This window comes from Acartia tonsa, chromosome 4, assembly GCF_053477335.1.
Source record: "Acartia tonsa isolate MP-2025a chromosome 4, ASM5347733v1, whole genome shotgun sequence".
Taxonomy (NCBI): domain Eukaryota; kingdom Metazoa; phylum Arthropoda; class Copepoda; order Calanoida; family Acartiidae; genus Acartia; species Acartia tonsa.
The window spans coordinates 23,089,174-23,107,044 of record NC_137263.1 but is presented as its reverse complement, the minus strand read 5'-3'; the positions used below and the strand labels follow the sequence as shown (position 1 = coordinate 23,107,044).

The 17,871-nt window shown below is 32.5% G+C and overlaps 2 protein-coding genes across 8 annotated transcripts in view; both read left to right on the top strand.

Moving 5' to 3' along the window:
• The first annotated feature begins 34 nt into the window (after window positions 1-34).
• Window positions 35-11,906, top strand: LOC145315395 (DNA-dependent ATPase/E3 ubiquitin-protein ligase HLTF-like). Its single transcript, XM_080155377.1, has 17 exons — window positions 35-485; window positions 1,074-1,311; window positions 1,560-1,616; window positions 1,931-1,985; window positions 2,169-2,262; window positions 2,468-2,572; window positions 2,940-3,122; window positions 3,508-3,653; window positions 3,862-3,925; window positions 4,358-4,480; window positions 4,928-5,586; window positions 5,937-6,111; window positions 6,660-6,865; window positions 8,307-8,555; window positions 8,884-9,321; window positions 9,591-9,810; window positions 10,525-11,906. Exons 1-17 carry the CDS (start codon window positions 429-431, stop codon window positions 10,663-10,665), a joined length of 3,210 nt encoding a protein of 1,069 aa, XP_080011503.1. The 5' UTR covers window positions 35-428; the 3' UTR covers window positions 10,666-11,906.
• The window catches only part of LOC145316471 (DNA-dependent ATPase/E3 ubiquitin-protein ligase HLTF-like), a 15,892-nt gene continuing 9,923 nt past the window's right edge, over window positions 11,903-17,871 (top strand). For all 7 annotated transcript variants that reach the window (XM_080157003.1, XM_080157006.1, XM_080157004.1 and 4 more), the window contains exons 1-9: window positions 11,903-11,964; window positions 12,231-12,579; window positions 12,715-12,791; window positions 13,212-14,040; window positions 14,278-14,449; window positions 14,856-14,949; window positions 16,308-16,412; window positions 16,951-17,094; window positions 17,370-17,515. In XM_080157003.1, the coding sequence (XP_080013129.1) occupies window positions 11,917-11,964; window positions 12,231-12,579; window positions 12,715-12,791; window positions 13,212-14,040; window positions 14,278-14,449; window positions 14,856-14,949; window positions 16,308-16,412; window positions 16,951-17,094; window positions 17,370-17,515 (1,964 nt within the window). In that variant the 5' untranslated portion in view covers window positions 11,903-11,916. The remainder of the gene's footprint in view (window positions 11,965-12,230; window positions 12,580-12,714; window positions 12,792-13,211; window positions 14,041-14,277; window positions 14,450-14,855; window positions 14,950-16,307; window positions 16,413-16,950; window positions 17,095-17,369; window positions 17,516-17,871) is intronic.

Genomic DNA, 17,871 nt, shown 5'->3' with positions numbered 1-17,871 from the left:
CCTCATTATTGTGTCAAAAACGAATCATAATAAATACACGCGCGTATGTATACACGACTAATATGACATACCAACAATCATCAACAAGTCCTTTCTTGAATTTTATTATGCTTTTACTACTTACATAAATTATGGATTTTAAAATTACTACTAATTTATCATTTTTTACATAGAAAACTTTATTTTAATGTTCTAATACGTAAATCAGAAAGTACGTGAAAAATTAGTTGCATTCAATTATATTAAAAAGTGTTCTAGCTGTGGCGCTATATATCCTAGGCAATTTGATTATGTAGAAACGATGATAAATAGCTAAATACAATCCTAAAACTAAAATAACTAAAACCAAAAGATAATTAAAACCTTAATAATAAGTATAGGATAATATAACTAAAAACTCCATTGTTTTTGTTTTTATAAGAAATAAAATGGCTAGTCGTGGAAAACAAAGAGGCAGAAGAGGAGCAAGAACATCAGTGGTAGAGGTTATTATTTTTGACATTTGAGTTTTTATAAAGATTTAAAGATTTTTTAAAGAGGACTAAAATACATAGAGAGAGAAAGAACAATGGGCTGTTTATTACACTAGTCCACAAAGTTTTATAATAACGCTTTCTTATTCGTTAGCTTAACTACCTTGGGGACTGTAGTGAATTTTGATTGGTTAGTTCATTGGGTTGAGTGTTCATACGTTTCTTCCACCTATTTCAATGTACATAAAAGGGGTTATAATGTGTACATATCCTTATTTGGGGATAAATGTACATCTTTTTATCGGCCATTGTCTTCACTTTAGATACCTGACTAAAATATGAACAAGGGCAAGAAATTTAAGCTCGCACCTTCCAGTAGAGATCTTAATCATTGTTTGCGAATAGTATAAGAGTCTGGTTAATTAATTTAGTTATATGAATAAATAAAATAAAGTTCTTCCATAGTATTGAAATTGATAAATCGCTTTAAAAAATCAACATCACTAAGCTATAAACGAGATAAATGATAACTATCTTTCATGTTTAGAATATGTATTTTACATTTTCTTTCATCCAAATTGCAATCTAAAAATTATATAGGACACAGATATTAACGTATCAAATAACGAAACTGAACAAGATGAAGATTTGAAGAGGGCCATAGAATTAAGCCTGAAATCTGCACAAGAAGATGAACATAAAAGAAATAGTGTAGCGGACAGTGATGACGATGAAGAATTGAAAAAAGCTCTTGCCATCAGTCTTAAGCAGATTACTGGCAATGAAAATTCCGGATCGAATGACCCATTTGGTGAATCTGTAACAATTTCTAGTGAATGTAAGTATTATGTGGTAGCAAAGTTATTTTTCAACTCACCCATTCATTTCAGTCGGCAGCTTGGACATTTTGTTTTCTTAATACCAACAACTTTTTAAAAAATATTAATCTACAACAGAATAAATATTTTAAATTTTTCTTCTATCATTCTTAAAATTACTTTTTGTTGTTCATCTTTTGATTTATTGTCTTATTTCAATAATAATGACAGTAATTGGAAATTATATACCTACTAAAATCTATTTTAGCAAGTGAGTCTGAATCTGAAAATTCTGAAAATGCGGATCCAGCTTGGTCGTTGTCAGGTCAGGCTTAAATCTTATAATACATTAAAAGTTATAATATCAAATGTTTGTTTGTAAGCTACACTTGAGGTGAAGCTTGCCTTCTCTGCTGCAAATAAAGATAGATAGTTGTTTGAAATTGTCCTTAGAAAATTTCTTTGGTTAATTTAGAGCACTTAGTTTGTATTTATGAATTTTCTTAATGTTTTATTGTATTTTTTATTTTATGAACAGTGTTATTTGTAGTTGAGGTCACTCTTGTTTTTTTTTATGCCAAATCTATTTTAAATGTAAAAAAGCCCACCGCCAAAATTATTCATTAACGATATTTTTAGACGATTATGAAGAAAATGATATTGAAACCTTTAGTAGACCATCTTCAAAATCTAGGTTTGATTTTCTAAATATTAACGTTTGAAAGTATTTATATGGTTATTATTTTAAATTATCTACATTGATATTAAAAAATAATTTACTTACTATGTTAAAATTTATATAACTTGACCAATAGGTTATGATTTATGAAGATGTAGATGAAGTCATTATTAATATATAATCTTATTAATTATCTAGACTAAGTTCTGAAGAGGCTACTAAGAGAATGCGTACAGTGTTCAGAAAAGGCCTAGAATCAAAACTAAATTCAGTTGAAATGGAACCCTGTAAGGTACAAATGCATTATCGTTATTCAAAAATCTTAAAGAATTTTTAACCCACCCCAAACAATAAAAAAAAGTCAAAACTAACCAAAAAGACAGATGAATTTCTCCTGTTTTAGTGTTAGAATCTTACTGAACACTAGCATTTAGCTTCTTTTTCTTAGATTATATACTTGTTTACTGTTAAACTTATTAAAATTTGTTTTATCTTAGGGCATAATAACACCTTTGCATCCTCATCAAAAGGCAGCATTGGCATGGATGTGCAATCAGGAGAACAAGGAAAACCAGGGTATGGTTGGGGGCATTCTAGGAGATGTGAGTAAATAATTTCAGTATATTCTTCATGAACAATTGCTTTCCTCTGTCCTTAATTTATTTATGCCTGTCCACATCTTCAACTAAATCCAAGTAAATCCCTGGCAAAGATCTGAATCTAGGTTCCAAGATACTATATATATTTGTCTATTTTATTATCTTTTCCCAAGATCCAATCTTCAACTTTCGGGGTTTTACTCCAATTCTGAATAGGGCAAGATTTTATCCTCATTAGTGTTTTATTCTATCGTGCCCGAATTTGCTTTAGCCGTAAGACGCGGATATGCAATAATGAAGTTTTTATTCTCGTTATGTTATTTTCGGAAATTTTTCTTTTTCTTCAATATTTTCAATATGATCATTTCAGGATATGGGCCTTGGCAAAACATTAACGATGATATCATTAATCTTCACTAACCATCATGATGGCCGACCTCTAGCAAAGTGTAGTTACGGATATATTCGTCCGCCAATAGAATTTGGAAAGAGAAAAGGAAAGAATAGAAAGGAAATAATGACAATCTTTATTTTTAAGTATTTTATATTTAAGGTAAAATGATTAGGATCAGAAATTTCTCGTCAAAACTCCTTGTGTTTTTAAGGAGGACAAACATTTTCTATAATGTTTGTAATTTGTTTAGATACTTAGTTGGAATTGATTCAGCAAAAAGCTTCTTGTCCTCTCATATACAGACACAAAAATCCCCTAGAATTATATGAATTTACTAGGTTTTGGGGGGGGAATTAAATGAATCTTGTGCAGAATATAAACCCCTGAATTGTTTTTAAATGAAGATATACCTAAGATATTACTATGCTTGTTTCTTAGTAAGATTTTCATTTGTAGGAAATGAACTGAACCTTTAGACTAAAATCTAAACTTAACTTATTATTGATAAAGTTTTTGAAAATTGTCATTTAATAATGATGTTTAGAAATCTACACTCAATACAAAATTAAAACGTGATAAAGGAAAGAGCACCACGGGTCTAGGAGCATATAAATTCTTCAATAAGGAGAGCTCTAGTGAAAGTGAGGAAGATATTATTTTTAAACAAAAAAATGCTAAGAACACTTCAAGGTAAAAAATATAGATCTCAAGGTTTTGACCTTTATTAAAAAGTATGTTGTTATTGTTTTGTCTAAAAAATGCTATCGGATAAAAAAAAGTACCGATAAAAACGCCACAGTAACATCATCTTGGAAGAATTAAAGAAATATTTATTCTGTAAAATCTTACGAAAGTAGGAGTACCTAGGTACCTAATGATTAAAATATCATTTTTTTAGAAATGGAAACAAAGCTGAATTGAATTCGGAGTCAGAAAATGATGATTTTGACAAAATGCTCCAGGTAAAAGTTTCTTTAACACATTATTTAGAAAACATTAGCTGTTGTTATCCAGAATTTTTTTAAAATCGGATCAAAATGAATCTTGTGCAGAATATACACCCCTGTCAAAGATACAAAAATAAACTTGATAACAATAACACATTATTTACCAAGTTTAATAAATATTTGACGATGATAACTTCAGATAATTATGATAATACACAATAAATTAATGACGTATAATGACGTTTAATCTTCCTATAAACAGGAGATGTATGCAGTTAGAGAGGAGGTTCAGACACCTCTTTATTTAACATAGTTGGCTATTTTTAAGATTAATTTGTGATATTCTGATATTATGACACCAGGCAAATATTAGTTTGTTTGCCTATAAATAACTATGTTCGTGTAATTTTCATGTAAAGTATTAAAGAACTTAATATTTTTGTCTAGGAATCTAAAACGAACTTGAGAAAAAAGTTTGAAAATAAAACAATGGATGAAATAATAAACCCTGAAGAGGAAGAAATGGATGAAATGTTTTCCAAGTGGGATAATATGTCACAAGAAGAAAAGGTACTAAATATTATTTATGTTAAAAAATAGGGGAAGGGGGTTATTTTTACCATTTTTCACTATGATGTGATTTTTTGACAATTGAAATTTTTCTCATAAAGCTAGTCATTGTGTAAGTGTTTTTAGTTTTTAGACAAAATATCACATCAAAAAATCATGACAAAAATATTTGGGCCAGTTTTTTTTGCGTTAAGTAGCCGAATTTTTGCAATTTTCGTTATTTTTGTAATTAATACACAATATTTGCTTAGCACAACATGATATTAAAATGTCCATCTGTATTTCACTATTATTGAAGGCCCGGGCTATCAAAACTGGCATTTATTCTACTATTCGTGGAAAATTGTCTGTAATATTTATCTGTTTTGAGGCCAGACTGGAAAACTCTTTATTTTAACAATTATCTTAAAGATTATTTTCAATTTCTAACTTAACTTTATTTTTTAGGATGCCATATTCAAAAATACAATGCAATCCACACAACCCAAGCTTAATCTTGACGGATTTTTGGAATTCGAAAACGAAGATGATAATATTGAGTTTTCAGCCAACTTAAACCTTGACGGCCATACATACAACTCAGAAAGTGATGATGAATATATTGGGAAAAGAAAGAGGGTGAATTTAAATTCAATATCAAGTGAGGAGGAATCATCACAGACTAATCATAAAAGAACTCGACAAAAGAAAATACGATCAGATAGTAATTATAATGTATCAGGTCCTTCAACTTCTAGTGAAAATAATGTTGAACCTGAAAAGGAAAAGTCCAATTTAGATTCTATTGAACATATCAAACCACCCAAAGAGCCGGCAGTTAGGGGCAACAGACGACGACCTACTTTGATTGTCTGTCCCGCCAGCTTACTTGGCCACTGGTGTACAGAAATTGATAAACATGTAGATGAAAGTATAAATGTGAAAGTGAAAGTACACCATGGCTCAACCAAAGCTCTGATTGGGGGTGAGTTGAACAGTTGTGATATTGTGTTGACAACTTATGGTACTCTGGCTTCCAACTTGGATTCTGATGATCATGGTCCTCTATTGAAAGCAAAATGGCTGAGAGTTGTTCTAGATGAAGGGCATTGTATAAAAAATCATAGGTAAGGTGTAATTGTTACACTCAATAGAAATAAATGCACCCTTACTTCAATCGATATAGATTATAGGTGGTTATTTTAACAGGAGAAAAATTGTCGTCAAATTAGGTTGCTAACATGGACATCACTTATTGGTCAGTTCGTTTATCCAATAGTAGGGGCGGGGGGGGGGGGGGGATGTGGCAAATGGACTTGGATGAGGCGACTGTTTTTCTAGCCATCTAAAAGTTTCACTTTTTGAGAGTACATGATATGGTGTAAGATCTATTCTTCTTTCTTAGCTAGAAATATCAGATGTACTTAAAAAATGTTATGTGTTAAAACCTCACAAGTACAACTATTATTTATTGCAGGTCAAAAACAGCAATGGCGGCTCAACTTCTTGATACCAAAAGGAGATGGGTTATGACAGGAACTCCAATTCAAAATAATCTGATGGACATGTGGTCGTTGGTACATTGGCTGCGGTTCGACCTATACTCAAACAGTATCAATGATTTTAAAATTGCCATTGAGCGCCCTTGCAAGGTTAGTTTTTTACATTACTCTTGTCCTTAATAAAAGAAAATTAATTGATAAAATACACTTCGTGGAATCATAATTTAACTCAGTAGCGTTAAATTGGTTCTTGTTAATCTTTGTTTCCGTCTGTGTAATCCTTATAATAAAGTAAAAGGATCTCTATGCGTGTGTTTTTACTGAAGGATTTTGCTAACTGCTGAACCGATATGGTTCTCCTTTACAATATAGCTTCTCATAGGCCCTTTGAAGGATTAAAACCATTTTGGGGAAGGGTACCTCCACTCTCCCAAGAGGAATGGCTCCTAGAAAAATTTCACCCCCCACCCCAAAAATAATCAATTTTTCTTTCTAAAATTAAAATGATGTGGAACGACTCAAAATGCCCTCAGAGGCCTTTAGTGGCGTATCTGCTAGTATTATATAACTCAATGCAGCTACCCAAGAATTTTGGAATTTAGTGGCCATATTAAATCATCTTTATCACAGTACAATACAACAACTTAGTACGTACTATAAGTTGAATTTTTAAATTTATTATTTCTATTGCATTTTAGAATCGTGAACCAGTTGGCTTTGAAAGGCTTCAGACCCTGATGGACACAATCTGTTTGAGAAGAACCAAGAATGACAAGAAAGAGAATGGTGAACCCATGGTCCAGCTTCCAACCAAAACTGTTATTATGAGAGATGTAAAGTTTACTGAAGATGAAAGATTCTGCTATGACCTGATGAAACAAAAAGCTACTGAAATTGTTGCAAGGTTTGTAACTTGAAATATTTTGCAGCCAGAAAAAAATTTCTTGTGCAGAATATACTCCCTTGAATAGTAGGGTAAGGGGGGGGGAAATTTCGGTTTTTTTTCGTTTTTTTTGAAAAAAATGGGGTAAATATTAATATTTTCAAATGAAACCAAGACCAGTAGAAAGCTTACGGAAAGGACTATCAGGTCCTAAAAGGACATTATCCTAGGACTTTTAGAAATTGGCCGAAATTGACCGCAAAAAAGTTACCGATATTTCCCCACCACCGGGGGAAATATCGGTAATTTTTTTTAACCTAAAAAAAATCGATGAAAAACGGCCAAACGGCCAGTCGAACATAAATAATCATAATTAGTATAGGTTATAGGGATTATCCACAAAAAGTTTCATAATGATCGGACTATTCCTTCTATGTTAAAAATGAATTTTTTTGAAAGACGCGAATTTTCGATTTTTTTTTTCGAAATTTTTTTTTTTTAAAACTTAAAATTAATATAAGAAAAAAACGTATTTTATTACTTTTTAGGCCTGATCCTAAAAAAGCTCACATTGAACTATAGATTTAGCCCAAAAAACATGAAAATTGATTAAAAATTGACCTCAAAAATTGAATTTGAAGCAAAAGTGTCATCTTTGCAAAAAATCTTGACTACATTTTAACCTTAAAAAAATCGATGAAAAAAGGCCAAACGACCAAACAAGCGTAATAAATCATAATTAGTATAGGTGATTGGGATTAACCACAAAAAAATTCATAAAGATCGGACTATTTCTCCTATGTCAAAAATATTTTTTTTTCAAAGGACCAGAAATTTTGATTTTTTCCTCGCAAAATTTTGATTCAAAAAATAAAATAAATTTTTTTTTGTTTTTTATCTGTTCTATTCATTTTTAGGCCTAATTCTTAAAAAGTCCATATGGAATAATAGATTTGACAAAAGAAAACATGAAAACATGACCTTAAAAGTTAAATTTTAATTTCTTTTGAAATTACCGATTTTTCCCCCGGCGCCAACTTTGGTCATTTTTGAAAAAAATATTAACCCGATTTTAAAGCTCTCAACGGATTTGGAAAAAGCGGGCAATTTCTAGTTCAAAAAGTTTTTCAGATCAGCTCTAGGTCTTACCAATTTTTGTGTAGGTCGATCTTTACACACCTACTAAAAAATTTTTGGAAAAAAAAAATTTTTCGTCCGACTTTGAGACCCAATAAGTACCCTTAATATTCATCTCACAAAAAATTCATTTTATACTTTTTTGTAGGCAATTTAATAAGGAACAAATTTGCTTTTATGTTTTTTTCTGTCATTTGAAGGAACATGGAGAAAAAGGTCATTTAATGAAGGTAGGTCGAAATTACCGAGAATAGCCCCTTACCGAAACTTCCCCCCCCTTACCCTAGACAATTTTAAAAAGCTAATGAAAAATATTATTATCTAGGTACCAACGCCAGGGTAAATTAATGCGTAACTACGCGCACATCTTTGTGCTGATGCTGAGACTTCGCCAGATGTGCTGTCACAGAGAGCTTATAACAGAAATAGACTGGAGCTCTACCATGACTGATAAAGATGCACTGCAAAAAGAGCTTGAAACACTAAATGAAGTGGATGGAGATATTGATGGGTCAGAGGCTAATCATGTTGAGCGGGCGAAGTTGCTGGCAAAAAAGCTTAGTCAAATGATAAGGTATATACAGTTATTTTTTAAAACACACTTATTTTCTTTTGTCCAATGGGGCACTTGATGCAAAGGATTTTGCTTTCATGAATTATTTTTCTATTAAATGATGCTTTGTGGTTTAACTCAGCAAAATACTAGGGGGGGGGGGGGGATTATGGAGGGGAGTAAACTTATTCTTTACACGAATTACTACCAGCAATTTTATTTGGGGGAACATTACAGTTTTAAGATACAATATTTGTTTTTATGTTGGAACTTTTACTCTTATTCTCTTTTCTCTATTAAATATTTCTAAGAATAATAGATACTAAATGCAATAATTTTTAAATTAAAGGGATGGAGTAACAGATGATTGCAGCATCTGTTTGGATGATTTAAGATCTCCTGTCATAACACTGTGTTCCCATATATACTGCCGAGAATGTATAGAAAGAGTGATACAAACTACAAAGCCACCACTATGCCCCTTGTGTAGAGGAGATGTAAAAAAAACTGAACTTTTAGAAGCAACAGATCCTATACTAGATGAAGATGATGAAAATAAGGTATCTGCTGAAACGCTCAAGAAGCTGGAAAGCATTGAATATAACTTTAGTAGCAGTAAAGTGAATGCTGCTATCAAAGAGTTAATTCGCATAAGAGAGGAAGCGCCTGATGATAAAGTAATTGTTGTTTCGCAATTCACAAGTTTTCTATCAATAATTCAACCTTTGCTGACCAAGGAAGGATTCAAGTTTGTCAGACTGGATGGATCCATGAGCCAAACTGGCAGGTAATTATTGGTTATTCATCAAATAATATCTTTTCCAGTATCGCTTCGAAATCGATTAAAATCCGATGGATTAGAACCGGTTCTCAGCCATACTGAAAAATTATGTTTGACTCGACTTTAAAAAAAAAACAATCACAATTCAATAAAAGTCCCCAAATTTGTTAAGCCAACGAATGAATAAACGTTATCATAAAACTTTGGGGGCTAGTTTAGTGTTATAAACAGCCTAATGTTTCCTCCCTCCTTGAATAAATTGTTTGTTTTTCCAGAAAAGAGACGATTGATGAATTCCAATGCGAGGGGCCCAACACCCCAACTGTCATGTTGTTATCCTTGAAGGCGGGGGGCGTTGGATTAAATTTGACCGCTGCCAACCATCTCCTGTTGCTGGATCCAGCCTGGAATCCTGCCGCAGAGTGGCAGTGTTTTGATAGAATCCATAGGATGGGACAAACTAAGGATGTCTTCATCTACAAGTTTATTGTTAAGGTATTGCTTTCACATAGAGAATTTAATTTCCTGTATCGCTTCCAAACCGATCAATATCCGTTGGATTAAAACCGGTTCTCACCCATACTGAAAAATGATGTATAGCATCGCATTATATTTAGTTTTTAAAGAGGACTATCCACGAACAAGAGCAAGTGATTCTAAGCATCTTCCAGCATTGACCCATAGTATTTTTTTAGTAAATATACTTGGTTTATGTTTAATATTTGCTTTGTCGACCAAAAAGTTAGGTTTCACCATGGTTTTATATGAAAAAAACTTTGAAATGTTAAGGCTTGTTTAGTGCAATATCATCGAATGTTTTGATGAGATCAAGCTGTTGTTTAAAAGCTTTGACACAAAATAAATTATTGTGATTAAAAATGTAGATTTAGAAAAAGGGTTGGTAACTTGTAAACAGTTTAATTAATATACTTTTGCAATTTACAACATTTGACGCTTTTCTGCAGTGTTATTTTATTTTGTCCTTTGAACTCAACAAAGCATTTGATAATATTGCTTTAAAAATTGCTTTACATTTCAAAGTTTTTTTCATATAAAACCATGGTGAAACCTAACTTTTTAGTCAATAAAGCAAATATTAAACATAAACCTAGTGTATTCACTAAAAAAATGCCATGGGTCAATGTTGGAAGATGCTTAGAATCACTTGCTCTGTTTCGTGGATAGTCTCCTTTAAAATTATCAATTTAGGATGATTCAATAGAAGAAAATATGCTAAAGATCCAGAGGAGAAAAGAGGATATTATTAATGGCGCCTTCCATATGCCAGATGACGAGCGTAGGAGACAGAGAATTGATGAGATTCTGACTATATTTAATCTTCAAAATTAATGTATCAATAATTAGCTTGTGCCCAGAGAGAAAGGGGACAATGGGCTGTTAATAAATTACAATAGTCTCCAAAGTTTTACAATACGTTTTGTTATGCCATGGCTTATCAACTTTGAAGATTTTAACTAAATTTTTGATTGGTTGGTTTATTAAAGTGAGTGTTCAAACGTTTCAACCACTAATTTTAATCTAAGAGATATTTTTTGTGTCATTATAGGGAATGTATTGTAGATCAATTTATCGGCCATTGTCTTATCCCTTTAGATCCCTGGTTTGTAACTTTGTGTTTAGTTTTACTCTTACCAGATTTCAGTATTATACTATTAGTACCTCATCCAAGAGCAAGGTGAAATGTTCCATATTTTAATATTTCATTGCTCTGAGACTAGGTAAGCTCATTTGCTTTTTGCATGCATAGGCCTAGTTAATGCTGGCCTCTCTTGATTCTTAAGCTTTAAGTATATGTACTCCCAAGAATCAAATGTCGTCTTATAAATGTTACAAAAAGGTCTTTGAGGCTAATCTCCGAGATTATTTATAGATTTAAAACTCTGGTTCACCTTCCTTATACCTTTAAAATGTTTTGTAACAGTTTAAAACCTTAAAACTTTAAAACACATTGTAACTTTAAAACCTGTTTTTATATAATATTTTATGTGAAACTCTACACGAGAGTTATAAACCATATTACTTATGCTTTCAGCTGCCAAATACTTTTTTTATTCTCATAGATTATAAGATCTCTAAAATTTATTACATTTTTAACTTTTATTGCTATTAATCGAATGACAATGTGATTCAATCTATTGAAGGTGAAGCTAAATTATAAGTTAGTGCAGATTTTTTTACTATAGTATTATAGGTACACCGATAACCGTACTAGAGTGATATCTATCTCCTAAGTAAAACATTAATAAATCAATTTTAAAAATTAAAAAATCTTCCAAAAATTGTAGATAAAATCTACTACAATTTAAAAATCAAAACCAATATGGCGATAAAATACAGGGACATAATTCAGAATATAAGTTTATTTCTCAAATAATTTTAGTGTCTGTTCTGGCTGCCTAACAGAATTGTTTCGAACCCGATACAACCCTTCATAAAAAAATCTACCTTAGTAAATTGTTTGATTCTGTGTGAAAAACTGCCAGAGCATTATACGTAATGTCCCCCTAGTACGTTTGACGGTGTACCATAGAACGCATGATTTATATTACTAATATTTTTCTATTTTCAGACACTTAAAAAATGGCAAGGGGGTGGGGTAGAGGCAGAGGAGGGAGCAAACGGAAAGCCGTAAGTGTTTTGTTTTTAAATATTAAATTCTTTTTTATTGGAAAACTCCTATGATATTAGTAGTAATATGTATTTTTTTACTCCTGTTATTTTAGATTTTATATGCCAGACTACTAATGAAAGTTTGCACATCTACCTTAAAACATAATATTTTATGGCAAAACATGTTTTTTTAGTGTATGGACTTTCCTTACAGGCAAAACTATAATTTTTACCCAACCTAGTATGTTTTTATTTCACTTTTAACAGATCAAAACTTATTTTAGAAGGCAGAAGATACTTCAAACAAAGGAAATAAACAAAGTACTAGAGGTGGAAACCTTGCCATACCAAGTAATGAGTCCATTGTAATAGAAGACAGTGATGAAGACTTTGAAAAAGCTCCTACTGGCGCTACCAAACAGACTAACAATTCTATGAACAAGCCTGGTACCAGTACTAATACTAGTGTAGGTACTAGTACAAGTGCTGGGTATACTGATGATAATCCCAAAGATGATTCTAGCAAAGCCACTGCCAATGCTGCTACCGCAACAAACAATTCTGGTCAACCAAATATAGTCATGAATGTCACTAACATTACCATCAATGTTTCCCCAAATTCATCTACTTTAGGTATGGATAATATTGTGTGTTATTTAAAATATCTTTCCACTTAGGGAGTGAGAGGACAAAGCGCATGAAATATTCTATACTTCGTTATTTGTCAGCTCATCCTTTTTTCAATAACCAAATATTATATTTGTTTAGATGACAGTTCTATTGTGATTTCTGACGATGATGAAACTAATACAAGCAATAATGTTTCTGTTGTAGAACTAAATCAGGTAGTCTAATATCTTTAGACTAGCGGCTACGCCCCTAGAGGCCTCTAGTGACCCTTGAGGGGTGGGGGAGTCGACAATCTGGCATTCCACTTTCAATAGTAGTTTTTTTTTAAATTTTGGGGGTAATTTTTTAAGGGCGATTTCTTTTTGAAGGTGTTGATATCCACTCCTTAAATAGTTTTAGAACTTCTCAGGACCTATGAGAAGCTACCAACCATGTAAAGGAGAACCATTTCGGTTCAGTTGTTAGCGATATCCTTCGGTACATTCACACAGATCCTGTTACTTCATTATAAGGATAAATAAGTTCTAAATCCTATTGTCTAGTTATGTAATTTTAAGTATTTTTCTATTACAAATACAATATGTTTCATTTTGCTTTTTCAATGTTTCTAGTAAATAATATTTTTTTGGTTTCAGAGTGGCAGTGTTGTTGCACGAGGTAATCAAGTTGGTTCTTCCATATCAGAGCATAATAACTGTGGTACTGCACAAGCACCTGTTCAATCCCAGAGCAATGGCAGCCGTGCAAAGAAAAAATTCAAAGAAAAATTCTTTGGTTCTTTATTAGAGCATAATAACTCCAGACATAATCCACTAACTACAAATAGTAGGTCCAGTGTTACTGTCAACGCTAATGCAAATAATCCATATGTACAAACCAACACAAATACAAGCACACCAGGTGTCCAAGTCAACACAAATACAAAAACACCAGCAGCTTCCCAAGCAAAAAGTGTTAGAGGAAGAGGTAAAAAGACTCCAGCAGGACGTGGGGGACGTGCAAGTGCAGGATCTAGTCAATCTAAAAGTCGCTTATCAAGAAAAGGGGCCAAAATGACGGGAACGGGAAGGTTCCTTGGCACTAGTAATTATTCTAGCACAGGAGTTTCAGCTGCTCAGGGAATTGTTGTAGGTGAACCGGTTACAGGTGCACTTGCCTCAGCACAAGCTGGTGCTGCTCAATCCACAAGTCAAGCTGGAGCTGCTCAATCCACAAGTCAAGCTGGTGCTGCTCAATCCACAAGTCAAGCTGGTGCTGCTCAATCCACAAGTCAAGATGGAGCTGCTAAATCCACAAGTCAAGCTGGTAACGTTGCTCAAGGAGCAACACAGGCACAGGGGGCTTCTCAAACTCCAGTCCAATCCCAAAGCAGTCAAAGACCAAATTCTGCTCATAATATTTTGAGCAATGGCAGCCGTGCCAAGAAAAAATTCAAAAAAAGCTTCTTTGGTTCTATGTCAAAAAGTAAGTTGCTGTTTATATAACTTTCAGATTATAAAGTAGGTAATTAACTCTATCTGTCTAATTAAGTAATACTTTTCTTGCGTAGCAATCCCATCGATTTAAAGGAGGGGGAGTGGGCATTTCTTCTTATCTTTATCCAAAATGACCACTTTTTAAGATTTTAACCTGTTTTTAAAACTTCAAATTATCGGTAAGTTGTTAGAGTTCTTGTATTTTTAACTATTTTTTTCTGTGAAGGTTCTTATGGAGGCAGTTGTGACTGTCCCGATTGTGGAAACTATGAGTGTGAGGAAGAATATTATTCAGCTGAGGAGGAACTGAATAATACAGTCAATATCCTCCTGGGGAACACTTCCAATACAAACTTTGTTCCTCGACCAAGTCTGGGTGGTGCGGGGCCTTCCACTCAGTAAGTTTCTTTATATTTTATAAAAATCTTCCAAATCTTTGCAAAAAATCTTCGAATTTTTGGTTTCATTTCATTTTTGGTTTCGGTTTCATTACCATCAGAGCAGAGAACCAACCAAGAACTTCCATTCTGGATTCTTAACAAATTCAGATTCCCTGACAATTATGCGGTATTTTTTTACTTTTTTGCAGCAAGGCCTTTTTTATTTTTTTGAATTTATAAAGGGACACACACGTTTATTGTCATAGTTGTTTTAATTGTAATTAACTGGCTAACCATTAAGATGAGAGACACGAGTATAGACGGAACTATAATAAGGAGTTGATTTTGATAGACTATTTCATTAGCATATTTTTTAAAACTAATTATAATAGTCTAAATACTTTTATTTATTTTTATTTTTCAGCTTAACTTCTGATGAAGCTACCCAGCGTATGAGATCTGTTTTTAAGAAAGGATTGGAGTCAAAATTAAATGCTACCCAAATGGAACCTTGCAGGGTAAATATTTATTTATTTCTAATTGATTGAAAATTTTAGGAACTGCAAATATTAATGTTTTTTTACACAAAGTACTCTGGTGAGCAATATTATTATATTACCCTCGTCACCTCATTTTGAAATAAAAGGAAATTAGGTTTTGTTTTGTACTGGGTAGCCCCGCAGGGTTAGGGCATCTCAGGTTTAGGCCCCTCAGGAAGGAAGGAAGGGGACAATCGGCTGTTTATTACACTAGTACCCAAAGTTTTATAATATTTGTTTTCTTATTCTTGGGCTTAACAACTTTGGGGACTTTTATTGAAATTTGATTGGTTGGTTTATTAAGTTGAGTGTCAAAACTTTTCACTTTTAACCACTAATTGTAATCTACAGAAGGGGTAATTTTGTGTATAAATTGGACACAAACCTAAAGAGGAATATCCACGAACCAGAGCAAGTGATTCTAAGCATCTTCCAAAGTATTTTTTTAGTGAATATACTAGGTTTATGTTTAATATTTGCTTTATCGACTAAAAAGTTAGGTTTCACCATAGTTTTATATGAAAAAAAACTTTAAAATGTAAAGCAATTTTTAAAGCAATATCATCAAATGCTTTGTTGAGTTAAAAGGACAAAATAAAATAACACTGCAGAAAGGCATCAAATGTTGTAAATTGCAAACATTAATTAAACTGTTTACAAGTTACCAACCCTTTTTCTAAAAATACATTTTTAATCACAATAATATACTTTTGTGTCAAAGCTATTAAACAACAGTTTGAACTCATCAAAACATTCGATGATATTGCAATAAACAATGCTTAACATTTCAAAGTTTTTTTTCATATAAAACCATGGCGAAACCTAACTTTTTAGTCGATAAAGCAAATATTAAACATAAACCTAGTATATTTACTAAAAAAATACTATGAGTCAATGCTGGAAGATGCTCAGAATCCAGGGTGCCGGAGCCGTATAATTTTGATGCGGCTCCGGCTCCTACCTTAAAATTAATATATCATTTTTTTTTACTATTGAATTTGATAAAATAAAATAAATAATATAAAATATTTTGCTTTTATTTGATTAAAGCTATATAAAAGTAGAAGGATGTGTGTCTATTGGTTAAGTAACAATAGTTTTTCAGTTTATTATATGGAAATAGACCGTTGCCAAATTATAATATTACTTTAAAAAATCATTTTTAGCTAGTCCGGAGCCGGAGCCGTTTTTAACGAAAAATACGGCTCCGGATCCGGCTCCGGCTCCAGAACACTCTCAGAATCACTTGCTCTTGTTCGTGGATAGTCCTCTTTATCGGCCATTTTCATATGCCTTTAGAACCCTGATGAGAAGGATTATACTTTGTTATATTTAAGGGAATAGTAACACCCCTCCATCCGCATCAGAAAGCTGCCCTGGCCTGGATGTGCAATCAAGAAAACAAAGAGAACCAGGGAATGATGGGAGGCATACTAGGAGATGTAAGTAATGAATATGCAAATTTAAATATTAAGCATTAAAATCTGTCAAACATATATGGTGATCTTAAATCAATAGCATAGGATTTAAGAATATAAGGTATGATAGACACTCAAGCATTTTTTTTTTGCTAAGGTACTCAACAAATCGAAATGGTCGTTCGTCCGTCCCTCATTTCTCAGTAATTCGCCATATTTTTACAAGAAATACTTACAGTTTGTTTTAGCTGTTAACAAAGATTGACAGCGCAAATTCTATTTGCAGATTCATATTTATTTTATGTAGAATTGTTATTATAGTAGTATTTTCTACGAATAGATGTGGAATATACATTGATTTTATAATAGGGAAAAATTGTCGTCGATTTTGCTTACTAACATGGAACTCCCTTATTGATCAGTTCGTTTATCCAGTAGAAGGGGAGGGGGTGGGGTAAAGTGGGGGAGGGGAAACATTATTTTAGCCAGCTGCGTTTTTCCATTTATTAGATAGCATGAAAATCTGGGTAAGATCCTAGTAATGAAATATTCATTTTTCTAGGATATGGGCCTTGGTAAAACACTGACCATCATATCTTTGATCCTTACAAATCATCATGATGAGAAACCTCTGGCCAAGAGAAGCTACGGATATATCCGTCCACCAATAGTTTTTGGAAAGAGAACTGGAGGCACAAGAAAGAAGGCAGGATGAGAGTTTTATTAGCAATAAATATAGGGAGGGGGGGGGGGGGACATTGGGCTGTTAATTACACTAGTCCCCAAAATTCGTTTGCTTAATAGCTTTAGGGACTTGTATTGAATTTTGATTGGTTGGTTTATTAAGTTGAGTGTCCAAACTTTTCACTTTCAATATCCTGAATAAATATGTCTTACAATAGCTTTAAAATTTAGACCTATGAATTTCCTGTACCTACAATTTTTATTCGATTTTAAAATAAATCTCTAAATTTTTATCAGACCAGTATTTTGAATCCTATTCTTCCTGATCCCAATGTTGGAAAGGCTCGGCCACCTGTCAAGCTCAGCTCTTTCAAATTCTTCAATCTGGACAAAGATGATAATAAAGAAAATAGGAATGAACCATCTACTTCTAAAGGAATAAAGTAAGACTCTTAAATTGTTTTGTTTTTAAAACATTGAAGTACCTAATGTTTTCACTTCGAACATTTTTACAAACACTAAAAAGTTTTAGCGATCTCATAAGATTAGGTTTTATTGTCTTTTTTCAAAATTTTGTAATGCTTTTCAATTTTTACAATTTTTTAAAATATTTTTTTAGGTTTTTTCAATGTTTTCTAAAACATTGATAAAAAATGGTAATCTTTTTAGTGCTCCGTGTTAAAATGTTTTTTTTTTATGAGTAGCCACTATAAGAAAGGATGGGAAGACATTGATTCATGTCAAATCCTCATTTAAACATGGCAATTATTTTAGCTATCTTCCTTTGTAGCCTTTAAGT

Excerpts from the sequence above, each read along its gene's own strand:
- LOC145315395 (XM_080155377.1), top strand. The coding sequence starts at position 429 with ATGGCTAGTCGTGGAAAACAAAGAGGCAGAAGAGGAGCAAGAACATCA. Across the intron at positions 5,587-5,936 it reads CATTGTATAAAAAATCATAG|GTCAAAAACAGCAATGGCGG; the intron begins GTAAGGTGTAAT and ends TATTTATTGCAG. Across the intron at positions 9,322-9,590 it reads TCCATGAGCCAAACTGGCAG|AAAAGAGACGATTGATGAAT; the intron begins GTAATTATTGGT and ends TTGTTTTTCCAG.